Source organism: Dicentrarchus labrax, unplaced genomic scaffold (assembly GCF_905237075.1).
Source record: "Dicentrarchus labrax unplaced genomic scaffold, dlabrax2021, whole genome shotgun sequence".
Lineage (NCBI taxonomy): Eukaryota > Metazoa > Chordata > Actinopteri > Moronidae > Dicentrarchus > Dicentrarchus labrax.
The window spans coordinates 7946359-7972015 of NW_026136707.1; the positions used below are offsets into that span (position 1 = coordinate 7946359).

At 44.6% G+C, this 25657-nt stretch overlaps 1 protein-coding gene across 1 annotated transcript in view; it reads left to right on the plus strand.

Moving 5' to 3' along the window:
* The first annotated feature begins 372 nt into the window (after window positions 1–372).
* The window catches only part of LOC127367226 (forkhead box protein O3-like), a 30804-nt gene continuing 5519 nt past the window's right edge, over window positions 373–25657 (plus strand). The window contains exon 1 of the mRNA XM_051406908.1: window positions 373–2040. Within this exon, the coding sequence (XP_051262868.1) occupies window positions 1552–2040 (489 nt within the window). The 5' untranslated portion in view covers window positions 373–1551. The remainder of the gene's footprint in view (window positions 2041–25657) is intronic.

Here is a 25657-nt window from a genome sequence, read left to right on the forward strand (position 1 = left end):
GCGATTTGAGATGAGAATGCGAAAGTGTTTTGTGTCTCCTCACTCTGGTCGGAGTGTGGAGCAGAGATGATTTTTCATTTTGGCCTCTGAAAAGCCCCATTTCACTTTACCCCTCTCGGATTAAAATCTAGGGTTACCTAATCTCTCTTAATCTGAACTAAATCTGTCTAATCGGCATAGAAAATTACACTCACTGAGGACTAGCCCGCAAATAATCAGCAGAGGTGAAACCTCCTGCGCGCTGAGGGTTCTCCCTGGAGACCATTTGGACGCTGCACACGTTGCACGGGGCAGTTTGTTACGCACAAAGACGGATCAGACACTGTATTTTTAAAAAGACAAAAAAAAAAAAAGCCCAGTCCAGATTGTGCAGGAATTTCCCCCTCGGGTAGTTTTCACTATTGTCTTGTTTTATCGCAGCTGGACGTGGAGGCTGGCACACAAAGCGCCGTGTGACGCTCCGCCAGAAAGATCATCATTATGCAGAGTTTTGATTAAGAATTTGGGTTTTGATCCCTCCGTTCGTATCAGAAATGGTAGAGAGGGAGAGAGTAAGGCAGAGGGAGAGAGAGAGAGAGAGAGAGAGAGAGAGAGTTTGGGATTTCGCTGTAATCATGTTCGGAGAGTATTGATTTCGTGAGCGCACTCCAATTGGCAGCATCTCCACTACAGCGCCGGCGCGTCATCCTCGGTTCACATCGACGGAACGAGTTGTAAGCAAATGAGAACATGTGTGGGATCTGAGAGAGTGAGAAAAGGCAAGGGGGGATAGAGGGGAGCAAGAGGAGGAGTGATAAAAAGCCAGTTTTATCAACCCGACAAGTGGATACGAAATCTGATTACTGGACTATTTTTTCTCTTTATATTTTTTTCAGACTGGGAATTTATCGATTCGTCACATGCGCACGCCTCTTCATTATAATTGCAGACAGTTGGGTGCTGTTCAGGCTGAATGGACTTGAATGTGCCGCTGCCAGCTTAATCCGTGCAGACTGGAAGATTTAATAATTCACGGTAATCACGCATTATCGCCTCAGTGGATGCTCTCTACACAGCCCTGGTGATTTTTCCCCCCTCTTTTCCCCATTCTTCCTGTTGTCTTCTGGAGGGATTTATCGACGACTGCTTTGCAAATATGCTCCTTATCTGAAATATCATCTGTTGCTGCAACTGGATTGAGAAGCCCCCTTGACTGGCTCTGACACGCGTTTGAGACTGTCTTGAGGTGATGTGGACTGTTGAATAAGAAGCATTTCAATCACCATTTGATTTTTACTACAGGTAAAATGGACGAAAAATTATTATTACTTTTATTACTTCTCTTATCTCTACACGCGAGGCTGTGATTTTGCTTGCATTCATCATGGTCCGTCTACTCCGTTGAATTGCCTCTTATTGATTCAGACTGTAAGCTTAATAGCACTGTTACGGGGCGAATTTCAACGTAAATTTCACGTGAATTTCATTGAAGACAGTGGGATACGGGGATCGTGGAGGTATTTCCCTCCCTTGCTCTTCATTTGATTTATTCCACTCTCAACTGAAGGGTAAATGTTGATGATGGAGGACGACGAATTAGACGCTCATCAGGTTGATTCGGATTTCGAGCCGCAAAGCCGGCCTCGCTCATGCACCTGGCCGCTGCCGTGCCCGGAGGATTTCCCCGGTGGACACGAGGTCAGCGGGGGTCTTCCACTGGCCAAGATCAAGGTGGAACCAGAGGACGTCCCGGCTTGCAGAGCGGGGCTCGTGGGCGGAACGCCGGGAGAGCTGAAGCATCCAGCCGGCGCCCCGGCACCCACAGGCGCGACGCACCCATGCCTGGCTGGCGCGGCTCTCGATGTGACCGGACCGCTGCGCAAAGCCAAGTCCTCGCGGCGGAACGCGTGGGGGAACCAGTCCTACGCGGATCTCATTACCCGCGCCATTGAGAGCACCCCAGAAAAGAGACTCACGCTGTCACAGATATACGACTGGATGGTCCGTTATGTGCCCTATTTCAAGGATAAGGGCGACAGTAATAGCTCAGCTGGCTGGAAGGTAAGGAATAAAACACACGGGCCAGCATGATAGGTTTTTTTTGACGTGTTAATCACAGAGTGTCAAGTGATAATATTGAGTATTATTCTTATTCACTAAGCCATTATGATTTTTTTCACCCCTCGTGCCATACACATGTCACCGTGGGATTCCGTGTCGGTTACGCATGAATGGTGCCTTGCGTTATCTTGTCTTAGTTCATTACTGCCGTCAGTCATTCTAATAGATCATTGATGGCAGAATGTAATAGACTGGAGTGGAGTCCCTTGCTGTGTGTGTAACAACGCTATGCTCATCCCAGCTGCAGAGAGCAGATCATGGTGGGCAACAGCGTACTAGTGCATAAAACCCTTTCACCAGGACCATAATGGTTAATGATTAATTCTCATATCTGCTGCGAATAACGCGTGGGGGTTAAATACGATAAACCATTCAATTCAATTTTCATGCAAATGGGGAGTACACATTCTCTTCTACTCATCAGTTTAAAAACTCCTTGAAGAATCAACAGAGGGACACTTGTAGGAGATCACAGGTCAGCTGTCCACAATGTAAATATTCAGAGGGGTGTTCACAACTGACCACAGTCCACCACCGCTGCCTGTCTGGCTGAGAGCCTAGAGTAACCTCCTGGACATCTGCCCATATTATCAGCCTCTGCTCCCAGCCTCATCTTGTTTCTATTCATTATGGCCATCTGAGGACAGGGAGAACGGGCATGGAGATCAGCAGGGCAGCAGCGCTTGCTCTGATGGTGAATCTTTGCTGAGCTGAGACGTTGAGACTGTAGTTTTGAAGTTTGCAGCATTTCCATGGCAATGTGTGAGCAGGTAGTGACTGTACAGTATGACAGCTCTTTGTGGATGCATTTTCTGTCATCAGAATCCTGCTTTAGACTGTTCATCGTGTCATACCTGGGTCTGTAGGATATCTGTTTGTTACTGAAGCAAGACTACTAAACAGGATTTAGAGATGACTTCACATTGGCCAGCTATACCTATAATCCAACACTAACCCAATACTAAATAGCCTGTTAATGCTTATTGCTAAATTTATCCTGTTAAAGACTAACAGGAAGAATGACTGAGTTGGCAACGACATATGATTTGTACTCGTCCAGAACCATCTAGGCGTGTTATTCATATCATTAAATTCAATCAAAGACCAAAATATTGGCTTGCGTCTAACAACACACATTCACATTTTTGTCTGTCTGAGGAATCCGTCTGTTGTCAAAACTTGTTGTGTTTCTGTTGCATAACATAAACTCTGTCACTGCTTGGAGTTGAATCTCCTCTGTTGGCCTCAGCCTTAATCACAAGCACCTGACTGACACCTTAAGCCTGTCCCATTAAACTGAACCCTGCTAAGGTGTGTCCCCAGGTAGACTTGGTTTCTTATCCCAGCCCTTGCACCAAGCGTCTTCAACCATAGGGCCTCTTTATCTTTAGCGCCAAAGTCTCAGTCTGCTATTTCTGAAACTGCAAATTAGGGGGGGTTGACAGTTGCAGTCTGAGGTCCTGAGATATTTCAGGCCACAGGCGAGACATGGGGCCCATTCCAGGTAATGACGGGGCATTAGGTAAGTCGTTTAAAGCAGGCAGCCATAATGTCAGTAACAGGACTGACCTGGTTTTGGTCAGAGACAGAACGGTAATGTAAACATACACTTAGGAGTCACATGTGTAGCTCACATACAGGAACCAAACAAACAAGCAAATGGAAATATTGTTAGCGGGTTACACATATGCACAGGTAGCACAGGTTCTAATGCAACTGTCTACCTGGGCTCTTGCAGTAAATGTGTTAAACTTTTAATTGAACTTGGGTCGTCAAGTGAGAATCCCATTTGAGTTTGTAGGATTTTGAATACATAACAAAGCCATGTAGAATTTTTTTTTTTGTTGGGAGTGTGACAGAAAGTCAATAAATCTTATATATTGTGGTTAACCATTTTTTGGAAAGACATTTATATGCAAATTATGGAATAAAAAGGGTGTGGACACCTGAATCATTATCTGTAGTATGAAAGATTAAATGCAAGATTGCTTATAAAACTTGTAAGAACACGTTTGAAAAAGTCAATATAAAGTCACACATTTTCATATTAAGTCCATGCTGCCTTTTTGCGCACAAAACAGGTGCACTCTCATACATGTCATTTTACAATCATATCATGCAATTATATTTGACAACAGCATTTGCGAGTTGGAAAACACTACTTGGATCATCCACAACATTTTCATCTAAAACAACAATATCACGTACAAGCAAAGCATTTGATGCAAAACAGTCTACTTTTTTTTGTTGTGATGGGAAAGGGAAAAATAAAGATAAAAGAATTGTTGGTAAGCTGCTGATGAAATAAAATGAAATTAAGTGGTTTAGCTTGGCAGTTTGCGTAGGAGGCGGGCAGACAGACGGGGGGTTGGGGGGTTGGGGGGGTTGGGGGTTGGGGGTTTCGGTAGGCGGAGGGCGGTGGACGACCAACTAAAACCAAAGGCTCTTGAGACAGTTTATCGAACCGGAGTATATGGGGTGGTTCTAGGAAAATAATTTTCAAAAGCAGATTGTGTGTTGTAAATTATGCTGCCATGACTGGTATTGAAAGAGATGTGATGCTGGCTTGAGGATGGGTACTAGACAGCCAGTATACAGAGACAGTACCATTAAGCTCCTATAAATACCTAATGGCTTCTGACTTCTAGGAAGGCTGCAGTATTCTGAGGTCATGGATTCCTAATCACCTCCTTACTGAAGGGAAGTTATGTAGCATTATGTCTGAACCTGATTACGCCTTCCACTGGGGTGCTAGTCACTACTGCAATGTAGATTACTTCAGATTACTGGCAACTTCACTGGCTGACCTTTATTTTCCAGTATTCACTAACTAAGCTGATCCAATATAGAAATATGTAGGATGCTGCACTCAAGTTAGAGATTGATTCGGAAGCCCTGTATGCATCTTTGTGTTTTACGTCTTTATGGCTAATTATATCTGAGTGCAAGCTTCCGTGGATGCATGCTGCATTTGTGCGTGGGAGAAGCACATGTCAATTGCAACAAAGCATCAGGGTTGGTAGTGTTGTGTGTGTCTTTGTGGGGGCTAGTGCAGGGGGAGGGGCTGTCTACTTCTATAGGCGTGTGTGTTTGGGCCCGCCAATTGGTCTGACAGCATGTCACTGCAGAGAATGGTGCGTAGTCTCGCTCTTGACTTCATAATGCCTCTAATGGTTTAAAGGGAACTTGGTGTTGGGATTGCCCTTTAGGCGCCCAGAAGTTCATTAACTTCAAGGGGGTTAGAAAATGCCATTGTTGCGCTGGCGGGGTTTGTTTTATTGTATATGTTGGCATGGGTTGTTATGGGATACAAAAAATCCACAATACACCATTACTATTTACTTTATGAAGTATATTTAAAAAGAAATGTGTCATGCATGCCTCTAAGATATCGTCACATTATATTTTGGGTGTATGCAATTGCAACTACAGTGCATTTGTGTGGAATTTGCCTGTTGTTTGCCTACTGTAACATCCAACACATAGTTTTCCCTGTGTGTTTACAGTGCAGGGCTTTTTCCAGCACTCGGGGCAGTCAGATGCCAGGGGATTTCGCAGCAGGTCAGCAAGGGTGCCAGGCAGTCACTCAGACACATTAATCCAAAGCGACTAGACTGTTATTTATAAAGTATCTTTAGGTAGCTGTCTGTGCAGGGCCAGCAGGGCAAAAGGTCATGGGGCTTCCTTTATTGGCAGAAATCAGACAGAAAGAAAGATGGAGCTCAGAAAAAAGAGAGAAATGTGACAGCAACAAACTGCATGCGAGGAAATGAAGAGGAGAGAAAGCGAGATGTCTCTCCGTACAGTCTTATCTTCTGCAAAGGCACATAACCCCTGTCTCCACAGGCAGTAGTATTTATAACAGTACTGGATCATATCACTTTATCTAATTGATTTATAGGTAAAGAGACAGACAGACTCTCGTAATCCTGTCACTATGCACAGGCTCCAGCAGCTGCAGTAGAGAGACACTTGTCAAATATGAGGGATATGAATGTCAAATGTGCAGCAGAGAGTGTGTTTGACAGAAGCTTAGCATGAAGTGGAGAGACTTGAAACTTTCTGAGTGTGTAGAGTTGCTTGTGTGTGACTGCTGTGTGTGTGTGTGTGTGTGTGTGTGTGTGTGTGTGTGTGTGTGTGTGTGTGTGTGTGTGTGTGTGTGTGTGTGTGTGTGTGTGTAGGAATGCATGCTTGTGTCACTTGATGATGGTTGGGGAGTCTAGAGAGACGGGAAACTATCCTAGACTTCAGCTGATTCATATTTTATCCCCCGTCTTGGCTCAGGGGAGCAGAGTAATTTGAGAGTGCGACAGACACACTCACTCACACACACACACACACACACACACACACACACACACACACACACACACACTTACACACACTTACACACTCAGAAAATGAGAGCATATGATGCATGCTGGACAGATTTATGGTGTAGGATTATGAGCACCTTACATCTCCCCTTGGCTCCTGCAGCCGAAGCCAGGTTGGGTTCAGGCAGTATATTCAGGCTGAGTCGGGTATCTGATGCCAAGAAGCCCGTTCTCACTGCCTTTCCCCCTGCAGCCTTCAGGCAGCCGTGGCAGTTCATTTCTCACTGAAAATGATTAATGTACATGCAAATTACTAAAGCATGGGCACGCATTCAAATATGGGAGACAGCAATCAGGAGACAGTAATATGAAAAACAATATAATTTTGCCTTTGATATTACTTTGCTCTGTTTTATCACTCCATCTAGCAGACACCCATGTTATCGCCTCTTTAATCTTTCCGCCTTTCTCTTTCGATCCATCCATCTATTAGACATTCTATATATATTTTTTTCTGTCTTGGTGGTTTTTGGCACAAGGGCCAATTGAGGTGAGGAGTCTTTCTCACGGGAACTATGGTGTCAGGATTTTGAGCTTTAGCAGTCTCCTGCCAGTGATCTAGACCTTGCCTTAAGCAGCGTGCCTCGTCTTATCTAAGATAAATCTCATATCTCACATTATCTCAGAGATAATAGGATAACAATGCTGGATTTTCCCCAGCTCGACTCCTCAGCTACTGGGTCTTTTGGAGCAGAAGACAAGGGGATGAGACAGTCAAGTTCCCAATTCGACAGCGTTGAACTAATTTGTATAGTCTTCTCAGCTGAACTGAACTTCAGCTGTTGAAGCATTTCTTACCAAACCTATTACCCATGGCTTTTCCTAAACTGAAGAAGCATAGAGATATTGTCATTCTTTTCCCATTGCACTATTTAGGGTGATGGTTTTCACTATTCCCTCTGGCTTATGCACACATGCATTTGCACGAAACACACAACACACTTGTGCCTCCTCAAACCACCCATGGAGGAACACTCTGTTCTTGGGTGGGGTGAACCATTTTTGGGAGAGGAGGGGGCTGACCGAGAGCGGAAGCGACTTTCTGCGGTGCTGTTTTGCTGTCTGATTTGTTTTGAAACCTGTCTGACTCGCGGCGATTGGCTCATGTGGAAGGCGTGGCACTGTTTGGTAAGCGCCTGCGGATTTTTTGGCAAAACCGTTCACAGCTGCAGGGACAGAATGCGGTGTGTGTTTGCCTCTCTGAGGCTGTGTAAGTTTGATGTCATGGAGATTTGATGGGGGGGGGGGGCAGCCTTGAGTGTCACACCAGTGCTGGGTGATTAGAACACATCTCTTTTTATTTTCAGGGAATGGGTTATGAAGTTTTGGAGGAGGGGTGGGAACAGAAAGATGTCTTCTGTTGAGAGGTCTATATGTCATGCTAGTGCTGTTAGACACACAGTGAGCTCTAGGCATACGGCCACAATACCCACTTTTCAATAAAATGGGAGTAAAACTCACTGTGTTTCTGCTCAGTTACCCTCCAGCCACATTCTATTGACACCAATATCCCTGTGACTTGTAGTCCTACTAATAAAAACTCCATGTATTGCATATATTCGGCTTTTAGTGTGTTTGCTGAGCAGGAATAGAGGGAGGGCTTATAGATCTTTGTCAGCTGAGTTAATAGTAATATTATTCCCAGAATACAATTCTTAGAATAAAGCATTTTTCATTCATGATCATAAATACTTGCCAACATGACTAATAGGCAATAAATGACTCATCATCTAATAAGTGGCTCAGAAATGAAATACCTCAGTATGCCGTTTCCCAAGAAAATGCCCATTGTTATTACACATGCTTGATCAGTAGAGTAAGCTGAATGGACAGGATTCACACATCAAAGGGGTTCTTCTAATATGTGAGATGTTTGGTGATTTTCAAATTCAGTTAAGTGTTTTATTGAAGTAGCTTATTCTAATACATAGACAGGTCTGTCAGTTTCAATCTGATGGCAGGGGATGAAGTTATCTTGTCCCAGAGAAATGTTGTTTGTATCACAAATGTTGTAAATGGCTTTGGATGTTCACTTCAGCGTGTGAATAAAATGTGTCGGCCCTCGTGGTGCTGCAAAAATTTTGGTCTCCATTTGTGGCAGCATGCTTGTTGCTCATCTGTGTCAATGTGCATAATGTGTGATTGTCGTTGTGTCTGTGTGTGTGGATGTTTATGAGTGCATTTCTCTCTCTTTTCCCTGCATCAGTGTGTGTCTGTGTGTGCGCATGTGGGTGTGTTGGGGGGTTGATGGGCTCAGTGGGAGCCCGGGTCCCGGGGGAACAGCTCTCGTTAATAATTCAGACGAGGCTCATTATCAAGGCAGCGCAGATTTCTCCCTGATTCCACCTTAATTGCAGGCAGGCTGCTCCACTCAGGCAGGCGGTAGTCACGCTGGGTCGACTCTCTCTGTCGTTTTCTCCACCACTACAGGGCCTGCTCTGCTCCACTCTGTTCTGCTCTGTCTCCAGTACTCACCCCTATCACAGCAAGACAGCCTCAGGCTAGCCTACTCCATATTAGCGTACACCTTTTAATAGCTGAACTATACTATGTACATGCTATTTATTTGTACTTAAAGATGTGCCTCATATAGTTCTGATTAGATACAGACCATGCACTGTTTGGGCTATGGAATTTTTTGTTATGTTTGCCAACAAAGACGTAATCTGCAGGATGACGTGGTAGGTCGTAGAGCTGAAACAATAAGTGGATTAATGATATTAGTTGGTTAGTGTAATTGTAAACTATTTTGGTAATCGATTAATTTTTGTCAGATTTGAAGTTTTGCTGTTTTATATCATTATAAATTTAAAATATTTTCATTTTGGACCACTGCTTTGAGAAAACAAGCATTTTTACAACGCCTTCTTGGGCGCATTCCCAGTTTTATGACATTTTGTAGGATAAATGAGCAATTGTATAAAATAACCTCAATTGATAGGGAAAATAATCATTAGGTCATGTGATTTATGGTTCATTGTGATTGAAGTACCATTTGTATACTTATAGATGCATCTAAAACATAAGCCATATAATGCCTTATGATGATGCACACTACACAATGCCTAATGTGTTTTGCTTTGGTTATATGCGTTGTGAAATATTATAATGGTGGGTTTATCCTTGAAATAGCCTATAGCATATTATCATACTGATGACACTGTAGAACGTGTGTTGCCATGATTGATATCAGGCAACAATAATACTCCTCTTCATGCCCATCTATAGGCTTATGTAATGTATCTTGTCTTCATAATTTACACTGACTGATGGGTTTCCATTCAGTATATTCAGTGAAGCCCCACCGAGAGAACAACATAATGGGCCTGATCTTGTCATACATGTATATGAATATTTCAAATCAAGTCATTGTTGCTAGATGGGGGCTTTAGATAAACAACACAGACGCTTCTTCCTCTTTGCTCTTGCTACAAGATGAAGTGCGCTCCAAGCTGTATTTCTCTCCCGGCCACAAAACTCGCTTCCCACAAATCATGGTGCCCATATTTCCTAATTCAATTTTTCTCTTCATCGGATATCTCTTCCTGTATGCAAGGGATTGATGGCCGTGTGCATGTGCATGTGTGTAAATGTGTATGTTTACGTGCACGCATATTGCCGTGTCTGTCCCTGAGAAAGAGATGATGTATGCCGAGCTAAACGGTGTATTTCACAACGCTCCATCTCCGGACCCTTCCTGGCAGCCACGTGCTGGGTCTCTCGCTCCTCTCTGCCTGTCCATCAAGCCCCTGTCATGAGCCAAAGGATTGTGGGAGGGGAAAGGACAGCGTATAAGGGCCGTCGATCAGTTTACCTGAGCTTGGCGGTCCTGGCAAGTGATGGAGGGAGCCGCCTTACAAAGGGAAATGTAGTTAACGTTGACTGATCGGAGCAGGTGGATAGAAAAAAAGGAGGGCAGCGGAGAGGAGGTGTAGCAAGAGTTATGTTCAAGAAAGATGCCTGTTATGCTAATGGCTGGTGGATGTGCTGCGGCTGAGCCGTGCGCCCGCGGCTGATGGATGGGGCTCTGGAGGTCACCTCAGGTAGCGGCTGGTCAGGAACTGGTGCAAGCACCCCGCTGAGCTGTAATGTCTGCTCACCTGAGCTGAAAGGAGGAAACTGACCTTGGAAAGAAATCACTTCACATGTGCGGCTGTGCCTGGGAGTGTACATGTGTATGTGTAAAACAAGTCATGTGTGGGCAAATCTGTGTGGGAGCCAGCATATGTGTGGGGAGGTTACAGGATTGGGGCGAGGTTGTTGGGTTATGAGGTGACTATCAGACCAGCTGGGATTGAGGGGGAAGGGGAGTGTGTGTTTTTGTGTGTTTGAGGGGAGTTAGGGGTGAAATTTTTCCCTCCCCATTTGGATTTGTATGTCAGTGGCATGAATCTGGGTCAGGACACTGAGTCCGGTGTTTAGTATGCTGACCGTGTGGGGTCTGAACTCCGAGTCTGCTCATAGCCCTGAATGAACCCAGCACGTCTGCCTCGCTGTCTCCTCTCCCCCTTTCTTGTGGACCCTTTTTTTCATCTCTGTCTCTTCCCCCTCTTTCTCCTTAGTTTTTTTCTCTGCGCAGAGAGCCTTTTTCTATCCCCTCCTCTGTCTCTCTGCCTTTTTTCTTTCCATACCCCAGGCTTTTTTTTTCATACCCTTCTTTCTCGTGCTCTCTTTTTCACTGTCAGTCACTCACAGCCTTCTCTTCTCTCCTCACTTGTTCTATTTCACACTCAGTCCTTCCCACAAAGTAGCCTTTTTATCACTCATTTCCCTCTTCCCTCGCTCATTTCTCCTGCTCCTTTCATGTGCTTTTGAAATCCCCTTTTCATCTTTAGCTCTCTCTCTCTCTCTCTCTCTCTCTCTCTCTCTCTCTCTCGCCCTGCTCTCTCCCTCACCCCACACACACACACACACACACACACACACACACACACACACACACACACACACACACACACACACTGGCTCATTCAGTCATTCTTTTATTATCCCAAAACTAAAGTGATAAATGGCTCTCTTTCTTCTCCGTAAATGTCACTCGGGGAATTGTCTCTGCTCATTGATTGACTGGAGTAGAAGGATGGCCACACATGCACATGCGCCAGTCGCACACACGTGCTCACAGGCTAAAAAGAGAAAGACAGAAGACGAAGAAGAAGAGAGGCAGGGAAATGATCTATCATTAGAAGTACAGCTTGACTGTGACTGCAGCCGTCAGGGTTAACATCTGGCCCTCACAGGTCCAGCTTTCTCTCAGAGGCCGATGCATCATTTGAAGAACTTGTGTGGTTGGTTTATAATGAAGCATCAATTCTCAACAGGATTTGGCATTCACAGGGGTGCTGGGAAGCTGGAGCTCAACAAGGGATCAATCACAGTTAAACAATCTGAGCTGGCAGGCCGGGCCGGTCTTGCCATCCTTTTCTTTCTAAAGTGACGTGACGCAGAATGCATAAGTGTTATTCCCAGTTTAATCATTTGGCTTTAGCTTATCCTTAACTGTCAAAAAAGTGCCAACCAAGGAAATAGGCATCAAAGCTATTATTCAGACCAGACAGTTTGCCGTGTGTGTGTGTGTGTGTGTGTGTGTGTGTGTGTGTGTGTGTGTGTGTGTATAGGGGTTAATAATGCTCAGTCATTTTCTTAATGTCTCATTCACCCTGCCTCAGGCACTGGAGCTTGATAAAGGTCAAGACTACTGGTGGTTACATGTCGTCTTCCCTTATTTCATTCTCTTCACTGCACAGCAGGGAGGGGGAAAGTAAAGTCCACAGCCAGCCAGCAACGATGTTGATCCATGTGTCTTCATTCTCAGAACCAGGATAAAGAGATTTAATAGGGAGATGGTGGGGAGACGGAGGGCGGCTGGCTCAGTCAATGAAGAGGGGATGAAAATATTAAATTGTTAGAGAGACAGAGATAGAAAGACAAGGAGAGGGAAGTGAGGAAAATGGAGAGGGAGAGAAAAGAGAGCTAGAATAGTAGAGAGTAGATTATAGGGCTTCCAAGCAGGACTGGAAGCCAGACTTGGCTGCACTTCAGCTACACTCTGCACACTTCAGCTCAAGTGTGCGTCCATTAGTGCACTCCCATTGCACTCAGAAAGCCATGCACTCTGAGATGCAACACACAAGCGCATACATGCACACATACATGCACACAGTACATTTCTTATATACTGTTCGTACATGCAAAGCCCCACAGACTTACAGCACAGTTAGCTTACAGTAGCTCTGCCCTCACACACATTTACTCAAAAAGCTACACTGACCTAGTCTTGCTCCATCTCTCCCTCTCTCTCTCTCTCTCTCTCTCTCTCTCCTCTCCCCTCCCCCTCACACACACACACACACACACACACACACACACACACACACACATTCACAATCTCTTCACTAGCCACCAGATTGCTTCCCGTCAAAATAAATAATTAAATGCGTGCAATAACAGCTTCCGAAAAAAGATCCCTCAATTAGTGCAAAATGGGTAAATGGCGTGGGGTAGGGGCTGCGGGGGGGAGTGGTATTTCGGGAACACATACACACAATCTATTACATAAGGCAAGTCATGACCCAAGAAGGTTTTTACGCAGTTGTGCAACGGTAATTTGCCCCCCTCCCCTTTAGCAATCAGCTTAGTGAAGTCTTTTCTCAAATCCTTACAAGTGATCCATGCCCGAAGACTGGCCGGGGAGCGAACTAGATGAGTGCCAAGGAGGTGCAAGGCAGCTGAGGGGATACTACTGGGGTCAAGGCTGTGTGTGTGTTTGTGGCACTGTCTTTCTTCTCATTTCCAGGGCTGTGTGTCTGGAATGGTGATTATGAAATGGTTGTAATTCATGCAAGGGTGTGTGTATGTGAGCGACAGAAAGAGATAGAGGACTAAATGTTGACATTCCTCTTGAGAGAAAGGTGTGTGAACATCAGGCTAGTGGTAAAGGTGCAATTTTACCTTGCTCTGATGAGGGAATGCAAACGATAGGATACATGGGCGTTTAATGACAGGGATTGGATTCACTGGGAGCTTTACAGCCTGTTTGACCATGAAGATCAGTAATTACGTTGGAATTGCCAAATCCCCTCATGGAAATGAAAGCATGATTTAGATTTTAATAGGGCTGCAACTAAGGATTATTTTCATTATTGCTTAATCTATGCATTATTTTAATGAATTGATTAATTGTGTAGTGTATAAAATGAAAAGATGCCCAATGCAAGCATCCAAAGAAGATAACTGACTAATATTTGTTGTTGACCCATGTGCCATTATTCAAAACCTCCTCAGAAAGAAGGCTTTAGTGGCCTTGTTTGCCTTGAAGCTGTCACACTGTCTTCTGTTGCACCTGATTGGTCACGTGTTCTTTGTGCAATTGTTCACAGGCCATTTTCCTTTTTGACATCCAAACAAAAACCCTCCGTCTTTCACCTGGCATCTGGCCAGGTTGTACTATTGTTATCAGGACTATAATGAGAAACTACACTCACAGCAGGTGCCAAAACCAAGCTCGCAAATGTTTTGCTGGGGCAAATGTTTTACAGAATAGGCCTAATCTGTGTGTGATAAATGCTATGACAGTACAGCAAACAGATGGATCCTTGAACCTGGAAACCCACTGAGTAAGCAAACTAGGGGAGAATTAGCACTTCTGCTAACTTAGCTAGCTTTGTTGAAGCTGTTCTGTTTGTTAAATGTCAGGCATGTTGATTCTGGTATTCAGCATAGGGCATCGCAGCGCAGGTCACAGACCTGGAGGAATAGATGGAGATCAGAGGGATCTCTCTGACTAAAGAGAGTGAGTCAGTGAAGGGTATGATGGTGGAGTGGTACACCAATGATTGTGGACACGATGCATTCAGACAAAGTGTCGGATTAATGGGCGGATTGATGGGTAAATGTACAAATGAATAAGCAGATGGTTGAAGGAGTCAAGAACTGGCACGAACAACTGCAAGGGATGAAGTGCTGAGTGAGACAGGATGGCGAAAGATGTGAAAAGAGCTTATGTCTCACATGTGTAGAACAGTTGTTTCACCTTGCTTGTGGTTAAGAGTAGGTCAACTAGCAATGATGCTTAGTGCAAGAAGAAGAAGAGCGACTGTGCGATGCAGAGTGGGTGAAAATGGGAGCAATGGGCTGAAATGGAAAGATGTAAGTGAAGAAGGGAAGTAGAATGGGTAAATCTGGAGCTGGGGAAACGAAAAGCAGCAACGCACTGTGCTTAAGTGAGGGCATGGCTTGAGAGATATGGGCAGGGACAGAGAGGGTCAATCAGAGATGCAGGGCGAAAGGGGGTAAGAGAGTGACAGAGGGGAGAAAATGACAGAGGAGGGGGCCACGATGGGGTCTCTGCGGTGGGGTGATTGCGTGACTGAGAGGAAAGTGCACTGCTGTGTGTGTAATGCTCTCAAGACGGATATTAAGACGCAATGCCAGACTCACACAGTCACTGCCCCTCTCTCCCCTTTTCTCCTTTACTCTCCTCCATTCTGCTCCCTCTCTCGCTCCCTCCGTGTCCACTAATGATCCTCGCGTCCTGCCACACTGCCAGGCTGAGTGATGCCCACTGACAGCCGCACTCAGGCGGAAACGCTGCAGCCCCCTTCCAGGAGTGCTGTGACACACACACACACACACACACACACACACACACACACACACACACACACACACACACACACACACACACATGTATCACGCTCATACACACACACACTCACACATAAAACATACAGAGGTGTAGTGCTTTCTCACATACATGTATCAGCTCATGCAAAGCTGCTCACACACGCACACACGCATGCGCACACACATTCACACATCACACGCTCTGCACACACACACACACACACACACACAACCCCTCAGTGGTTCTCCCAGTCACGCATCATACTGTAAATATGTCTCATCCAGCTGCATCCGTCTTCAGGAATTTTTACGTGATGGATAGAGTTGGGCCATCAAGGTAATCACAGCTCACAGCTAGCTCAGTAATAATGCAACCAGTCTCTCTTTTGTCCTGTGAGCTTGATGACAAATTAATTTGTAAATGTAGAAGACAATACAAATATGCAATAAATAATGGATTTTAAAATGAAGAATTGCTCACCATTGACACAAAATACAAACGTACTAGGCTACATAGAAGTTTACATTTTGTTTCTGCAGGTACGGTATAAAAGTTGCAGATTAGTCATTTAACAAAATGCATATGAAATACACTAGTTTAATTGGATTACATAATTAGACAAAGGGTGATAAATGCATTTAAGTATTGAAGTATGCTGACTGCAAAGTTAAATTGGGAATCTCTCTTGAGCTCAACCTCTTATAGCTCAGTGAGTATTGCCAATGCAGTTCCTTTTCAAAGGTTAATTCCCCTCTTAGTACCTCTACTGGTTTCCCTCTATCATGCCTAGAGTGCTTTGGAAATCACGACAGAACTGCTCAGGAAAAGTAGTTTGTGGTGCTGCTAATTTTTAACTTACAATCCGTGCCTGGGACCCAAATGCATGGGAGCATCCTATTGAGGTGGCATTTATAGGTAAGAAATAGTCTTTACTAGTAGGACTTAGGTATGATAAACCTCCTGTTACATGTGGCTTTTGGCTGATCTTGAGGGAGAAGAATATGACACATCAACTGAGGTATTCACAAAATTACATGTTTAACTTTTAAAACTCAACAAGAAAACATAACTAAAAAGCAAATTTGATCTTTTCTTCTTTTTTTTTTTTTTGAGGAAAGTTGAAAATCATCTCATGGAGGGACCCAACAACAGTAGTGACTAGAGGCACAAATTTATGCTTAACAAATTAACCATATCTATCTATAAAAATAAAGTAAAGTATAAATAAAACAATAAAGGATCTATAAAAGGGGCATATTTATGATAGCCAACAAGAAAACCTGCAACTTTTTTATAATGCCATTCAAGTGAAATGTATGGTATGCATTTTATTACATGATGCATATTGGTGTCACACATACTACGCTCAATATGAGCATTCTTCATATATGTTCAATATAAGTTATTATCTGACATGTTGATATAAAATGTGGACTTCTTAGTTATGTTTAGTGTAGGTAAAAATTCATTATAGATGAGACAGCTCTTATGTGTAAAATCTCGCTCCCAATATATAGGCTCATACATTTTTTATTAAAAAAATCCTTCCCATCACTACCCCTCTGTCCCTTTCCATTCCCATACTTTCCCGCCGTAATCCAACCGATCCAAAGCAGAGGCCCCGATCCTGACTGCCGAGGAGAAGTTAGGAATTAGGTCACAGCATCTCACTCCTCTAATTAGATGCTGTGAGTGTATGCATGTCTGTGCATGTGAGTGTGTATGTCTATATATGCGTCTGCACGCTGGGTGCTCTTAATCCGTATGTGGCCTCTATGGTAATGGAGAGTCTTGGGAAGACACGTTAACCCGCATTTCTGTTACTCTCCACATGGTATCAAAATGTTTCTTACGTCAGTACTTGAAATGATGATGAGGAGAGTAGTCAGTGATGAGGATACTGAGGCAAAACGTATCCCAGAGGTGCAAGAACAGGTCATATTCAGCTATAAAAGATGTATGTGAAGCATTAACATGCCCAAAGAACAAGCTCTAGTTGAGAGGGCACTTTGGACTACATGCCCTGTGTTACAAGCAGGTTAGGATTCAGTTAGGAGTCAAACCATCAGTGAGATGTAGCTGTAACTTCTCTGTGGAAGTAAATGGCATTTAAGGTAAAAGAGCTCTTCACCTCACTCTTCAGAGCCCTGTGGATTTGTTCCATCCTCTTTCTGAGATGTATCCACGCAGGGGGCGAGGAAAGACATTCCTGCCTTTGCAGTTTTAATGTCTTCTCGTGTTTTTTGTTTATTTCAGGGTGTGTATGTGTGTTAAAATGACCAGGAAACTGACGTGTTCATAACAAACTTGCGTGAGTCATTTTGAAGTTTTATACGGAGAAATCTATTGCACATCAGCTCGGCAGGGTGTGTGCAAAGGGCAAGAGGATAAACAGTGTGGATGCACTGGGAGGAGAGAGGATGAGAGTGAGGATCATAGAGATTTTTTTTATGTATCTGTGTGTGTGTGTGTGTGTGTGTGTGTGCAGGCATGCGAGCCTGAACCAAAGTGTGTGTGTGGGAGAGGGAGTAAAAGAAAAAGAGTAACGCGGGGCTAGTCTTAATTAAGTTTTCAGGAGGCTCTTAAAAGGTCATGGCACGCCTCTGCACCCCTTGCCACCACCACCACGCCCCGCCGAAATTTCACTTTCCCCCTTCCTCCACTCCCTCCCTCACCTCCCCATTGCGATCTATCCAGTCATCAGCCCCCCATCTGTGCACATTAGCCATTCATGAACACACTCATTAGGGTGGGAGTTTGAAGCGATTGTGTTCACTAGTCTGCGGCTGGAGCGTGGCGATTAATATTTCAGCGTCTCCCGTCGAGGAGCTGAGAGCAAGTTTGGCCCTCTTAGGCTAGAGAGAGAGAGAGAGAGTGCTTCCCCCCCCCCAACTAACATTCCTCCTCCTCCTCCCCCTCCTCTGCCCCCTCTCTACAACTTACAGTAGGTTACCCCCCTATTTTTTCCATTTATTGCATACACACTCATGATTTGGATACACATTTTTGCCCCACACACACACACACACACACACACACACACACACACACACACACACACACACACACACATAAGACCCTAACTCAAACTGACTTAATTGGGCTCTTTTTGTTTCAGGAAACGGAGCGAGGAGGGGGGAGGAAGGAGGGAGGATGGGTAAATCCTGTCTTTTCTTGTCCCCCGTCTCCTCATTCCTCTCAGTTGGTTTGGAGTGTCTTTCTCTCACTATCTTTCATTTTCTCTCCTTATGAGCTCGCATTGAATTGGTTGAGCTTGGGTTGGGGTAGGAGCGGCTTAGGTGGGTGGTATTCTTAACTGTACGTAACCACACTGAGTTCATTCAGACCAAATCAATACTCTCCCTCGTTCATACTGTACACTGGTACTTGGAATTTGAGGCAGCCAGGAGCATCAAGGGTTATCAGGCAGTCAATATTTGAAAAACTGCTCCTGAATACAGAAATTACTTTGACCCTACAGTTGAGCTCTCGTCTTGTTGATTTCTACATTAAGGCAGCACTTTTGAGCACTGACAGTTTATTTTTGAAAAAAGGCAGGGCTTTTTAAAGAAGCAGTTATATATTGTCAGTTTATTCTCATGCATGTTATTGTCATGTTGTTGTTTTTTTGTGAATCTTGGTGGCATTCTATTCTTCACACTCTGTTTTTTAGCAAGTCAATTAGGACTGCAGACTTGAACAAAATGATCTTCAAATGCCAATGCTGAGTGAAACTTCTGACACATAGTTAGATTTTTCAAATTTATCAAAGTCTGAGTGATGTGGTCCATTAAACCACTCCTCTCCTTGATTTCGTCCTTATGTCTGAGGCCATATATGCTAATTTAGATACATTTAAAAAACTATTTTCTCTGTTTCGTCCTTTCGTCCCCATCCAGCAAGATTCTTTCCAGCTAAAAATTAAATCTGAAAAACTGTGATGGATGGTCATAAATGCCACCAAAAAAAAAAGGTAGCCTACTTCCTGGGCTGCCATATTAAGATTACAGATATAGTTTCATTGCACAATCAGTAACACATATTGACAGTTAAAGGTCAAATAAATTCCAAAAGTAATTTAACTTATAATCATGGAGATATTTGCAGGATAAGGGAAGGTGCTTTTTCCATTTGTCTATCCATGCATTGGTATTTCAGTGTTTAAGGCAGACTTAAAACAAAAAATAAACCTAAATTGAGAGAAAAATATTAAACATGTAAACAGCATTTTCTAATTCCAATGCTTAACAATGGATATTGAATTAAAGGGAAACATAATCACAAATGGTACAACCTGAATTGGAGTATGGTCTAAAAAAGCCTTACAGGCTATAAAAGATGAATTGTTGCATTTGTTGTACAGTTGCATTGTGTACAGGAAAGGCATATGCACTATTGTGCACGGTACACGTTACAGTGCTATTATATGGTTTGAAGGATAAATGCTGTAGATGAAGGTCAAGGATGGTTAGGAAGAGGAACAGGAAGGAGGTTCCAGAAAAAAATGCGTCCATACATCCTTTAACTACCTAAGATTTCATTATTCACATCCCTACCACTCTTACAAGCGGATCCCCACATTTGAGACCCTCTCTAACTCTCCTTTGTTCCCCCATCCTCTTTTTGTTTCATCACCCACCTCTGCCCTCCAAACCCCTCTCCCTGCAGATAAACTCTCCCCCCCCGCCTTCAACGCCCTGCTTTTCATTCTAAGCATGCCATTCTCCATCTTCTTCTCCATATAGGTGTGCAAATAAGTGGGAGTCTATGGGCTGTGCGTGAGTAAGTGGAAGTCTGTAGGCTGAAGTGTTGCATGTGGGTAGGCATTCATGGGGAGCAGTGGTTGGTGCACACTGATGGCTAATGAAGTTCCTCTGCACCTCATAGCCCTATTAAACCGCTGCCCCCTACCTCTACCCACTTCACCCCCCACCTCTTGCCTTGTTTCTCCCCGAGGGAGAGAGTTGGCAGGGAGCGAGCCGGCTGCTATGGCAACAACAAGGAACCCTCCCTCTCCCACAGGTCTCCTTAGCAACTGGTAGCTTGGCATTGCGGTAATGAGTGTGCCCGGTGTGCCAGGCTTTGTGTCATGTTGGCATGTGTTTGCAATGTACGTGTGTGAGAGAGGTAGTGTGTGCATAGGTGTGTGTGTGTGTGTGTGTGTTTGACCAAGTATGTGTGGTTGTTTAGTACAGTTTGCCAATTTAGGTGAGAGTTAAAATGTGTGATGACAAAGAGATGTGGAGCCACTGCTTGGTGCTGGTCCAAAAAAATTGTGAAGCGTATTTTATTAAAATGGAACCAAAACTGGCACTTGACTGACTCTACTTATCTTTTCTCTGCCTGGGTGTGTATGTTTGTGTATTCTGCAGATGTGTTCTTGTGTTTCAGTGTATTTATGCATTATTTTTTTCTTCACTGTGATTGCGGTCATTCTTCTCTGTACTGTAAAATTGAAGCAATTAAAGGGACGATCGGATGAATTTTGCATGCCATGTGCATGGCTGCCTATGAGTTTCCTGCTCTGCTGAAATTAAATTAAACGCTGAGAATGATGTTTATTAAAGTGTGATCAGAGGTGTGCACTGACCTTTAGAATGTGGGAAATGAGATTCTCATTGTTATGAATGAGATTATGTGGAGGCCGAGTGTGAAAAAAGCCTGGGCCTGCATTGATTCCATTGTTGGCCGACAGTTTCTTTGTATATAGCAGAGGGAGGTTGCAATATAATCAAATCCACACTGTGCCTGTTGGCTATTAAATGGACTGATACACAAATATAGACACACTGGCGCTCACATAAATGCAGATTGACTTGTGCACGCTTGCGCACACATGCATATCTTGCCGATCTTGTAAAAAGAGCTGTAAAAGCCTCTCCAGAAACGTGTTGGTCTTTAACAAAAGCATGGCAAGCCCAGTGGAAAATGTTAGTTTGCTCCCTAGACGAGGTGTGAAGTGCGAGCAGGCGGCCGGCCCCACAGGTGGCCCAGCCCAAACACCTGTTGTGTGAATTCTCAGTGGGAGGGCGTGAGCTCTGCCTACCTTGCAGGTCCCAGTGGAAAAACCACACCCATGCTGTACTGTGGCACGTGCTCACTCATGTGCCCACAACCACTCTGAGGCTCCCCCGTTTTGTGCGTGGGCGTCAGACGTGATGCCCAGATTGTGTCCCCTTTGTGCCCACCGGAAACACTCAGCTGTCCCTGGCATCAGCCGAGCGGATTTTCCGATCCCCTGTCCGGGTCTCAGATGCTCTACTAATCTGTCAGCGTCTATTTTTACCCACCAAAGCTGCGGCAGCCCTTCTCTATCCCACACCCTGCCACCCCAATGCCAACCCTTCCCTTGGCGCCAGGGTGGGCACCGCTGATGACTCGCCAGCCATTGGATGCAATTAGTGCACAGTCAGGCAGGAATCCCCTACCAACTCCATTACACCCCTCTCCACAGCCACTTCCTGATCTGAGGCTACCAGACACACTACCACACACTTGCTTTCCATTTTAAGCCTTTTTATAAATGGCACTCCTGCAGTGTTGTGGAATAATAGGGTCGGATACAGAGCACCTTTCACAGTGCTTGAATCACTCTACTGTGCAAACTCGGTCTATTCAAGTACAATGGCAGCCAAGGGACAAGCCACATTTGAATTGCACCTGTTCAGATTTGTCGTTGAGATTAAGTGAAACGTTCTGTCTGTAATAGTTTAGCTATTGGTGAAAAGTCCTTGAGTTACTCAGGCTCACTCTTGCCTTTTCTGTAAAGATCCTATAAGAAATGAAAGCCTGAAGTTTTTGCCTTTTTCCTGTAAGAAATTAAAACTGCTGCCAATCCTCAGAGACCCCACAGTGATACACCGAGATAGATGCAATTCCTAATCCCAGGTTTATTTCTTCCCCAACAAGGGCTGTAATGTGCCTTGCATGCCAATGCAGTCGTGACCACTGCTGTGGAGGCGATGATGGCATGTGGCAGAGAAGTAACTGTTTCTCACCTCCTAATAAAAGAGACTCCTTTTTAATCTTTTCAATTTGATTGCATTCCAAAAACAGGCCTGTCTGCCCATCTGTCTCTCTTAAAGAAGCCTCCTAAAGGGATTTTAATCATCTGACTCCGGGCTTCTCAGGCAAATAGCTACATCTCTCTCTTTCTCTCTCGCACACACTCTCACTCTCCCTCCCTGTCTCTCTCACACACATACACACACAAACAATTTCCAATTTTCTTCCTTGTACTCACTGTCATAGTCTCACTTGTCTTCTCTCACTCTCTGATACACCATATCGTCTCAGCTCCATTGTGCCATATCTGTGCAGCCATTAGGCCCTTCAGTCCCTCTTCAAGTCCCCCTCAGACACATAAAATTCCCCCTACCCTGTCCCTATTAATCCACATGGCTCTAAATTCTTTATTTCCCTTCAAAGGGACAACGCGAGCCGTGACATCAATCATGGAAAGCGAATATTTAGCCGGCGCTAATTTCCACCAATAGCCTGGAGACAGGCTTAGCTGACAAAACTCATTCCTGTGCTGAACAAAACTGCTTGTGTTGAAACCTCCCCTCCCCCTGATCCCTCCTGCCTTCTGCACAGGCAAAAACAGCATCACAATAAACACAGTTAGTGCTTCTGTTACTCCCCCTTGATTTAGGCTTATCAAATGAATGTGCACCATAGAGGGGTACCCTTTGACAATACATAATGGCTCCATTCTGCATGAAATGGTTTGGTAATACCAGTCGAGTGTGGCAAACGGCTTTACCCGGTGCCACTACAAGAACAGCTGCTGTGTTCTTAGCTGGGCAAGCGCACCACACTGCTTCACCCTTGAGGTTGTTTGAATCGGGTGAGTGGTTTCTTTTTGCTGGTTCCCAGACCCCACTCACACTCCTTAGTTCCTCACTCAGTTCTGTTTGAATGAGTGCACATTCGCCACAAGATGGGTCTTATAAACTGTTTGACCTGTTTCCTCGCCCCTCTGTGTGCGACCATGTGTGTGGGTGTGTGAGCGGGAAAAATCCTGAGTGGGTTCTGATGGAGGCCTAATGGAGGGGGATGGGATGAGTGGGGGGCATTTTGAGGGCACCCCTTTGTGTGGCTTGAAGGGGCCCCTTGTGGTACCTCTATATTCCCACCCCTAACCCCCAAGCCCCTCGACCTCCTGCTGTACCCTTCCAGCACAGCTGCCCCCATGCCAGTCAGTCAGGTTATCCCAGATGAACCATCAGGCCCAACATAACAACCCCTACCCACATACTACATCTATTCCCAATGCTAATGCATGGCTGACATCTTGGGAGTGGCAACAGAGGGACTCATTGGGCACCCAGCCAATTTGGGCAAGTGGGCACACTCACTAAACTCACAAGCCTGTGGCAGTTATACATTGTTGTGCGTAAAGTGGGAATACGGTATATTGCGCACCCATATTGGCCTCATAATACAAGTGGATGGTGTAGTTAGTCAGACCTTGATGTCTGCTAAGCCTCAGCATTGAAAGACATTAAACTTCATTGATTACCAGCACCAAATAGGCCTCTCCAGTCCCTGAATCAAACTGTGTTTGCATGGAAGAAGGGAGGGAAAACAATTGATTTACATCGTAAGATTTCCAAGAGCCAAATGAATGGTTCTTAAAGAAGTTATTATGGATGAATACCAGGAACCTGTTTCTGCTAATCAACAAATATTGAGCATTAATCTTAAAGAACAGATTCACACAAGAAATATCTGTCTGTTTGGTTTGAACTCAGTTCCTTCCTTGAGCCAGTAAAAAACCTTTTACTGCTTAGTTCACCTGTGTGTTGTCAAAAGAAGTGTCAACATGTCAGATTTGTTAGAAAAGGGCCTAAGCTTTTAATGTGAGGACAAGGAAGACTATGCAGCGGCTTGTTATCTATTGTCTAAATATCTAAATCAGCTATCAGGATTTTTAGGCCTTAATGAGAGTTGAACCCAAGCTTATTTCTTGCAACTAAGACAACTTTGTTCACCTTAATTGGCTTTGACTGGTCCATAAACTATTACCCTTATCTTCTTTTACTTTATGGCCAGATTAACCCCTTTCAGCCTGATTTAGTTGTATTTGGAGACTGATGAGTATGGAAGTCCCTGATAGCGAAACAAAGAAGTCAGACAACTACTTATGACTCTGTCTGTTCTTTTCAGTATTATGGGACAAGGCAGTGCATCTCTCTGTATAGGCCCAGCCACTGGTTCATTCATTATTTAGAGCCCTCTCCACTAGGCCCATTGTATTAAAGGGGTATGATTTGAATAGGAAGCAGCTTCCTGGACCCAGGCGTGTGATGTGTGTGTTCCTCTCTGTCATTGTATGTTTCTGTGGGCTTCATCCGTCTGCCTCAGCAAGCCAGGGGGCTGAAAGAGAATTTCCATTTTATGAATATTTAATACATAATAAAGTTTTCAATTTTATTCTATTCAACCCGTAGGGGTAAAAATGTGGCAAAGCCAACCCTCAAGGACAGAACACAGTGTAAAGGTAGTTGATTCAATGGAGGCATACGGTTAACATCAGCTCACTGCCTCAGAAATCATCCACTAAAATGCACACATACAAACATGAGGAATAGTTTAACACTACATCCTATAAGGGTTTTACATTGTCCCTATTTCACACATCTCAAACCTTCTTTATGCTGTATTACTATTGGATCATAGCATATCTGGGCTGCCCGCTGTGTCCGTGGTGACCTGGCATGGCTCTGTGTGAGACACCCAGCTGGGAGTGCCCCTGAATCAACTTGGGATTAGCCCAGGATTGTCTGGGATTACTCGGGGATGGAGGGGGATTACCAGTGACTGCTTGTTTTGGGGGCGTGAGGGCCATAGGCTGGCCAAATTGCCCCTGACTCAGACTCAGGGAACAGGAGGCGGACAGAACCACACCCACAGTGGAACCACCTGCAACCTAAGCTATTCTTAGATTCTAAAACGCACACACAAACAGGATGACAGAGAAAAACATGTGGTGGAAAACTACACGACAGGAAGCAAGCAGCTAGTGATGATGATGATCATGATGCCATGGCTGGCCACTGTCCGAAATCTCTCAAATCTCTCTAGCAGGTGGATTCATCAGATAAAGAGGGTTTGGGATGATGACAAATCCCTCCAAGTTCAATGGGGCTGCTCTTCCCTCATACAGGGATAAATCGCGATTTGAATCAGACAGGTCACACAGAGTTGCAGCATGAAGTGGTTCAGCTCTCTGAAAGATGCCCCATTTTCAACCGGCCGTGGTGGAATGGCATGAAAGCTTACATATGTTTTAATTCAGGCATGCACAGGACTTGATGGAGATGATTTGGAGTGGTATGATAGGTGGATGATCCAGCCAGGGTGAGACAGGGAGTTGGCGCGGCACGTAGAGAAGCCGTCAGAAGCAGGGAGCGGGCATCCCCTGCGGACCTGCACTGCCGAGATGAAAGGCTGTTTAGTGTTGGAGCAGCAGCATCAAACAACTGCCTCCTCTAGCATCCTTTCCCCCATCCCCCACTCTCCCTCCATCTCTCCCTCTCACTCTCTTGAC